General features: G+C 39.2%; 1 protein-coding gene across 7 annotated transcripts in view; it reads left to right on the forward strand.

The window, feature by feature from the left end:
• Positions 1 to 8,806, forward strand: part of LOC128913816 (uncharacterized) — a 104,258-nt gene extending 95,452 nt beyond the window's left edge. For 6 of the 7 annotated variants that reach the window (XM_054212054.1, XM_054212053.1, XM_054212055.1 and 3 more), the window contains 4 exons: positions 609 to 718; positions 3,370 to 3,489; positions 3,905 to 4,044; positions 6,968 to 8,805. In XM_054212054.1, coding sequence (XP_054068029.1) covers positions 609 to 718; positions 3,370 to 3,489; positions 3,905 to 4,044; positions 6,968 to 6,983 — 386 coding nt within the window. In that variant the 3' untranslated portion in view covers positions 6,984 to 8,805. Of the gene's footprint in view, positions 1 to 608; positions 719 to 3,369; positions 3,490 to 3,904; positions 4,045 to 6,967 lie in introns of all 7 variants that reach the window. The other variant, XM_054212060.1, reaches the window with a different exon arrangement.

Here is an 8,806-nt window from a genome sequence, read left to right on the forward strand (position 1 = left end):
GTACCCGCATGTGGGTTGCCTTTCACTTGCTTTTCCCCCTCTTCATTTATATACACCCTGGAAATGGCCCTAGGCGTTCCCGGTTATTGCCCAAGACAGCATGGTATGTAACATTCCAGTGAGGACAGCAAGTGTTTACCTAGGTTACTGTCGTTCCAGTGCAATAAAGCAGACAGAAATGGGGGGTGGATGTGATGCAGTCAGCCCAAGCCCAAACCCTGCTTGAGAATCACCACTCCATAGCAGGCTTATCTTGCCAAACCTGCAACAGCACAAAAGGGAGGCCTAAAAGCTTCCAAGGTTTTGGTATACTTGGAATGCTTTCCTGTCCCTGTCTCCACACTATTCTAAATCGCAGACCCCTGAGCTTAGCAGAGAATGGATACGATGCCTTGATCTGGTCAGGAGAAGCAAATGAAGAGCTAACAAATGAGATGGCAGTGCCCTCTGAGAAAGATCCGTAATGGATACCTGGACATATTTTCCCTTGTCCGCCTTCCAGCTGAGCTCTGCTGCACAGAATAATCAAAGCACAGAAACAGCTTCTAAAATTTTCCCTTGTCTACTTGCGACAACTACTGTCTTACACTGTTTCAAATTCATTCCAGGTATTTCAGCCGGGCTTTTGGGTACCAATGATAACGAAGCTGGAAATGAATGGATGCTTCCTAATCGTTCGTTCACTGACAACCTGCAGGAATTCACACAGAGCTGGCAGGTAAGGAGCTGCAGGGCCAGTGAAAACAGCAGCATACTGTATATAATTTATTTTCCTGTGTTTAAGAGGGAAAGGGTGCACGTACTTGCTAAAAACCACAGAAGAATTCCCCCTGTCGATGGGCGTTGAGCATTTTTGGCATAAGGAGTAAGGTAGCCATGGAGGCTACTTCTGCTATTAGAAGAAACTGGTGTTGGAACCAAGTGTCCCTGACGCTTTCCTACTTAGAGCACCTCTTTCTGGAATGCAGAGCCATGCGGTACTGGGCCTGGGACAAATCCACCTGCTCATCAGTCAAGCCACAGTTTGTGCCAGGGAGATTTCCCTCTTGAAGTTTTCTTTAGAGCTGTTTGTTGTAGCTGGGAATGTTGAGCCTCTTCACTTTTTTTGTTCTTCTGCTTTTAATTTTTATCAAGAAACAAAACTTTAGAAACCAGTAACTAGGAAAGTTGCCCTCCATCCCCACAGCACTAAGTGCTGAAACTTTTTTGGAGGGTTAGCTGATACTGATTCACTTATTAACTTCCATAAACGGGGTTCCTATAACTATCATAAATAAGTGTGGTAACTCTGTACTAGTAGCATTATACCTCTTTGCTTCAAAGAGACTTAATTCATGTAATTTATCATCAGCTGAAAATAATCTAAATATGAAAACATGCAGGTGTACATAGCCATTTGTGAATGCAACTGACCAAAACCAAGAAAAATAGCTTTACAGTGCTCTCAAGCCATGTTGACAGGATCCTCTAAATCCCTTCAAGCCTAATTTTTAGAATCTGTTAGAATAAAAAAGAAACCAGCATCTTATTACTACTAAGATCTGGTGACTCTTCCTTTTACCTTCTCTTGCCAGAAGATGTCCAAGTTCTGGGCACAGAAATCCTACTATTTTCAGCTTTATGTCAGTACTTTTTTTTTTTTTTTAAAAAGAGAATTGCTTCAAGAATCTTGCTGTTGGGGAGAGATACCTAATGAGTTTGCAGCCTACATTTATGTTAATAATGGGGCGAGATCATGACATGACTGACTTTATAATTTTCTTAATTGCTACAAATATTAACTTCTACTGTATTCATAAAAAACCCAACCATCTAATGCAAAACTACCCAGTGACGTTGAACTAAAAATAATAATCAATTAAAAGCAATAAATTTAGTGTCATAAACAAGCTGGGAAGTCATGAATGCCCTTTAAGTGGCACAATGGCTGCGCTTACGCTATTGATTGGTCTGTTTTATTTGTAAGCCATGGCATCTTGCAGTGCTGTCTACCGCCACAAAGAATTAAAGATGCTTTAGCTGAACTCTCAGCTGTTTGCAGTCACATTGCAATCAGAAAAAAAGTAATAAAAAGACTGACCTGCCAATATGTACTGCTGTCACACATCGTTAAAACAATGGCCAGAGTCAGGAGTTCATGCAAAGTCTTACAAACTTTGCTGAAGTGGTAGGAAGAGACGAAATGGCAGAAATACCCAGTTGAGGCAGGCAGTGTATTCAGCTGAGCTGATAAAATGGAGCTCACAAAAATCCTCCCTGAGCAGAAGTTTTAGCACAACTATACGCGATACAGAAAGCAAAAGCATAATCAGGTTAAATCTGTCCAGGTATTTGAGCCCGAAATAAAGCAGTCAGTCACTCTGCACTGCTGGAGTCAGCTCCCATCCACCCCGGGACTGGCAACTTGCTACCAGGAGCGTTATTCCAAGCCTTCACCTTACACTGTCCCTGCACAGTCAGTGAGGTTCTGGGGTTACACGACCAGCTGCTGTAGAATCTGAGGAGATTAATGAGGAGACTGCAAATGTCCGACTCCTGCAGAATATGGGTTATCTGAGAGATTAAACTGGCAGCTAATTTTTCTTAGTAATTAATGTAACTTGAGTTCACACTTGCTTAAGAACTTCTAAACTCAAAGATTTGTCAGGAAATTACTGATCAAAAAAATATTAAGTTGCTGAGCTGCTACAGATATAGTAGCAGTGTTTACGCTACTAAAACAGTGTTCAAGTCAAACCAAATCCTAAGAAACTTCAGCAAATGCTGCTCATCACTAGTTCTGTTAATATTTGGTATCATCAGCTTTTAACTGGTGTGCTAAGGGACCTTCCCTGAACCATGAACAATAAAAATCCATTTGCTTTTTCTTGTCCAAAAATGCTTGTAACTGTAGGGACCTCCAGTTTCTTTTTTTTTTGTTTTGTTTTTTTAAAGCCTTCTTGTTGTTTATTATTGATAAATAACCCAGCAAAGATATGAAGATTTTTTTTCTCCAACAAAAAGAGCTAGTAAAAGCACAACTCTGATCTGTCATATATAATGAAAGTTAAGACAATTAGCCAACTACTTATTGCATCAGCAACCACACACCAAAATCCTTTCGTGAATAAGAAAATCAACAGAAAGATGAAACAATATCTGTAATATTTATGAGACATACATTTTTTGTTTACAAAGAGTGCAAGGTACTTCTCAACATTACTGAACAATAGATGTTAATCAGAGCAGTGTACTGAGCTGCCTGTATCTTCCTTCAAACCACCTCACACTGGAAGCTGGAAGAATTCATGCAACACTGATGTTTAAAAAGAGCAAACAAACAAACAAACCACCACCACCCTCCCAACCTGAGTAACTCTGTTTTCCCAGGTGAACACGTGCAGTCTTGTACAGAGGACAGTGAAGCCATGTCCAATTACAGCTAAGCAAAAAGTCTGTAAAGTGTTTTTTGAAGAATCACATTCACTTCTTAGGAAATGCTTCAAAGTTGTAAGTATAACTTCAGCCACCAAAGGACTATGTCAATACCCAAATGTCATGCTTCAACTGAGTACACGTAACTGTTGCAAGGATATAGAAGTTCAGTTGCAGATAACTTCAGAAGTAATCAGAACAACAATCCAGACAGGGAAAAGAAGGTGCTCTATCACAAAAAATATAAATTGAAGATCCTTGACATCCACAAAATAGTGCCATGAGTTTGCACCAGTCTTTAGCATACAGGTGTCTAGAATTTGGAAATACAAATAAACCCCTCAATGTTAGGAAGAGAGTGAAAGGTTTGTGAAGGAGGGCTGGGGGGGAAGGAGGCACAAATCTTTGTTTTCAGTTCAGCTGCGGCTGTATTGCCAGAGTGCCATCTGCAGGAGCACTCTGCTCCTCTAACCAATGCCCTTTGTTACAGGTGGACCCTGAACCCTTCTACAGCATGTGCACCTCCGACACCTGCCGCTCCCAGGAGCTGAAGGCTGCCTGCAGTTTAGCAGCAGCTTTTGTTCATTTGTGCAACCGAAATTTTGTCCCTGTGGAAATTCCTCCTCAGTGGTAAGTTTCGTTTCTTTCCATGCGGACTATTCTGACTATTACTCCAGTAGTTACATGCCTGTTATTCAAGAGCACATGAGAAAATAAAACTATGGGCATGAGCAAGTGATCCTACTCCTTCTTGCGCCTTGTCTCTCTCGCCCTTTCTGCTGTTCACGCAGAGGCCCACCATAACCCACACCATTCATAACTCTAATGGCTTTCCTATTTCCTCCCAGTTTGCTGTGTAGCAGGAGGTAGAAGGATACTTGCAGAACATGGTGTGATTGTCCCCAGGAGTTCCACTTCTCAGATACTATTTTTGTTTCAAACCTTTTTTTGACTCGATAACGCATTTGGATTCATTTTAACAGTAATACATATTCTGTAGACACACTGAACATACTCAGCGAACTATTTTTGTACTTTTCAGTCTCTTCTAATGAAATTTATTTATCTTCTTTAAGCTTAACCTAGAATTTCAGATTATCAATACTTGTATTTTAATGCAGCTGTCATCCGGAGAGCTGTCTTCCGGGAATCTGTTTAAAAATGCAAAGAAAGCTGAAAAGTCTGAAAAGAACAGTAGTGATGGCTTGAAGTTTTTGGCATTACAATCCACGCCCGTTTCTGTTGTTCTTGTGCAAATTTTTTAAGGACCCTGACATTTTTTTGGTGAAGATGTGCACACTGCTGCATTGCGCATTGCTGCAGAAACTAGATTAGGACAGTTATTGCTCTAAAAGCGACTGGAGTCGTGTTCTGCTAACTGTATCTGCATGACCTGGGAAGGAATTTTAAGGAAAGAATTCCTGTGTGCAGAAAAAACCTGTGTAAGTCTACAGCCCCAACATACTTGTTAGTAATAAAATTTAGTCTCCTTTTTATTTATTTTCTTCAGAGTTACTGCACAGTTCAGCCGTCCAGTTGCCTTACCTTACTCCAGTCCAAGTTAGCTACCGCAAAGGAAGAAACGGCTGGCTGTGCTGGGGAACTGGAGTAATCTGAAACACCAGTTAAGGATGATAGAGGCTGTATATTTCAGCATTTTCTGTACTATCTATATTCACTAATTTGCACTATAGATCTTTTCTACAGGTTTTTTATTAAACTCTGTCTCCATTGGATACTCTGCGTACAGCACCTTCTTTGAACCATGATAGTTATTGACTACAAATTGCTACATAAATAACGATAACTTGTACCACTTAAGTAATAATGACTATTCACATAGTGCTGTCTTAAGAGAGATGACCGAGAACATCCCCAAAACTTATTCTTTTATTCATCTGCATTACGTTATTCCTTAGTTTAGACAACAAAACCCAAACAACAAAGCCTTCTCTGAAATTTGCTATATGCTTCTCTTTTCATTGAATGAGAGCATTAAAGGAAACACACATACAAATTATTGTCATACTCATTACTGATACACTTGCCCAAGTAATAACTTAAGATATAATATTTTTACAAGACTGCAATGGAAACATTTACTGTAAGCAAATAATGTGATCATGCAGAAGAGACAATTATGCTTTTGCTTGAAATGAAGCACTTGGGTTTACACTCCTAACTTTTATGCTCCGTGCTTTGCTAAGGCTTCCTAATGAGAAAACAGTGTGGGTTTTTAAATATATGCAATGAAATGTTATTAATATGCATTTGTAAACTCACTACCACGCCAAAAGAGTGATATGGTGACTACAAACATCTTTGTGGTATGCTTAAAAAAAAATATTTACAAGTATTTGCTGAATTCTCACTCACTAAGGAAGGGAATAGCTGTCAAGTATTTGTATATGCTTGTGTTGGCCATAAAATAAAAACATAAGAAAAGAACACTCCATATACACATATATATACATATATATATATGTGTAAGTGCATCCCATGCGTACATGCCCATCTGCGGCATAATGCCACATGTCATTATCTCTCTTATGTATTCAGTTCAGCCAGTGTGTAAGCAGGAGGTGGCCATGGAATTTCTGAGTCAGTAGGCAGTAAGTGGGTTTAGCTGCAATGGTTCATATAAACTCCTCAACATATGGATATGAAATATAGAAGCAAATTCCGCTAAATCTGAGCCTGAATATTCAATTGAAAACAGAGTTTTAGAATGGCTCGGTAGCCAAAAGACTGAAGTCTGCTAGTGCTGATAGGAATGACAGTGGATCACAAGCTCAGTTAACTACAATAACATACGATTAAAGCATGCCATTAAACAAGCTAAGTATACTGGGGATGTACAGATAATAAACATATTTAAGACAAGAAATAATTCTTTTGTAGTCAGCTTATTTTATGCATCCAGTTTTGGACACCATGTTGTAGTTAAGTTTGAACCAGCAGAGTGAAGTCCAGAGATGTCTCTGTGGGGAAGAAAATTGAAGGGCCTAGGGCAGACATGAGTGAAGTCTTTTAAATACGTAAACACACTGAAGAGAAGGAAGTGTGACAGCCCAAACTGCAGTAAGGGAGAACTAGGTTTGATACCGTGAAAGAGTTTGTAACGGCCAGGCTAGTCACGCATTGTAACCTTTAGCCATCCAAGGTCATGAGAACAAGCGAACGTTTCAGTCAGTAACAGCTACCTCTGCACTCCTTTCTAGAAATTCATTCTTGTTGAGGCTCTTCCATTGGATAGCTGAACTGTCCAAAGCCCATAAACTTTTGTAATATTGCCATACTTTTCCTCCGAAATGTGAATTTATCATCAAACAAGATAGAAAGAACCTTGTATCTAAGATAAAACTGTATCTAAAATGCTAGAATACTTTTTCCCTACAGCTTTTTGATAATGTCATATTTGATGCTGTTTTTCCCTTCATAGATTTCTTGTAATTTAGCGTAACAGCAGCTTGTATTACATGTCACTTTTTATTTTGAATTCTTTAAGGACTTACTAACCACTTACCTGGATTCCATCGCTTCTTCATTTCAGCTTGAGACAGTTCTGAATGGCAGATACCAGCCCTGAAGATGGAAGAACCCTTTCAGTACACAAACTAAAACAGCTGTTTTAGGTAGACGAGCTAGAACCAATAGTAAGGAGAACAGTAAAAGTGTGAATGAATTTGCTTTAGGACTACGAATATAAGCTTTTCACCCAGAAACACCTGAGGGTAAGAGGAATGATTTCAGTACAGTGACAAGAAACTATAAGCAACCAGAAGAAACTGGACTAAGTATCAGTAACTTTAAAAAATTTTCTCCTGTTCAGTGGCAAAATAGCGTCTCCACAAGCCTTCAAGCCATAGCATAAACACATTTAAAAGATGACAAAAGGTCTTTTCCAGCTCAGATTAGTACAAGTAGGCTGCTTTGTGAAAGCAGTGTATGAGCTTTGAACCTGCACAGAGATGCTGGCTTCTTTTTTCTCCAGAATTGAAACTGAGCTCTTCAGTAAATTCTGGAGAAAGTGCCCTTTTTCCTGGGAAGTGACCCAACATGCAAGAGGGCTAAGATAGAAATAGGATGGTTACGTAATTGAAAGCATTTAATCATTTTCTCATTTTTATGGTGGTTGATTTTTCCCTTATTAATGTGTACATTGTAAAATAAGAATCAGCCTTCTTGGTATTTGTCCTGCAGTTTCACATTCTCCCTTTGTGTCTTTAGAACCCCCTTCTCAGAAATCAGTTTACATGTTAGAAAAGATGACTGATACCCATCCTATCCATAAAGTAGTCCTACGGTGTCATAGATACTGTTTTGCGAGTGTCTCAACTGTTAAATTACTTTATATATTGTAGGTCTGTTGATTAAAAAAATGCATTACATTTCTCCTCAGAGTACGAGGAATGCAATTATGCCTTCGTAAAAGGTAACACTGCAAAATCCTTCACATGTCTTTGCATATCATGCAAACATGGAAATAATGGTGTTCTGAACTATGAATTAATGTTAATAAACATTTGACTTGCTTATTTTTATGATGGAGTACATTTTTACTGATTATTTGTAAGAATAAAGTTGTACTGATCTACAGAGTTGGAACTGGCTGGGTTTAAATGGCTACTGCAGTTCACAGAGACAAAGATAGCACGTGGCCTCGGCTATCTTCTGTATGCTGCGTTAGGCTACGCTTGCTTTCTGAACGCTTACACTGCAGTTTTCCACAAATTCTAAGTAAAACATGATTCTCATACTAGTCAGAGAAAATGCCTGCAATCGCTAGGATTTCCACACACGTGAAAGGTTGCTATATAAAACATGCTAGAAATCAAGTCTTCCTGTGTAATAATTTTATAACTGCTTACCTACAGAGGTGTTTTATAACAAAGTATAAAGTACTTCTGACAGTTAAAGAATATTTATACCAGTTATTGATTAAAAAGAATGCATAATCTTCTCCCTAGACACTTAATGCATGCTAAGCACACCAAACACCTTTCAAAAAGCACTGAGGTGACAGTTGCAGGAACAAAGTAAGATGTCAGCAAGTAGAGCAAAAGGTTCAGAAGAGCTGCTTTACTTTTCAGCTAGTTGCAGCGCAGGCCGGGATACAGAAGAGTTTAACTGTATGCTACCTGTAGACAGCAACACAGATATGGATGCAGATACTGGGTCTCCTAGAAGCTACATATAACATAACACAGGCTATAAAGAAGCCATTTAAACACCAATAAACATTTTAAACTACCACCATTGTGCTAGGCCCATTTAAAGATGTCTGGAGATGGTCCCGGTTTATGCAAATGCATGGTTTGTGTCTAGATATTCATTACAGAGGCAGGAACTCTGTAGTAGGAACTCTGGAGAACAGGCCCTCCGAACCACA

This window comes from Rissa tridactyla, chromosome 8 (assembly GCF_028500815.1).
Source record: "Rissa tridactyla isolate bRisTri1 chromosome 8, bRisTri1.patW.cur.20221130, whole genome shotgun sequence".
In the NCBI taxonomy this organism is placed as follows: Eukaryota; Metazoa; Chordata; class Aves; order Charadriiformes; family Laridae; genus Rissa; species Rissa tridactyla.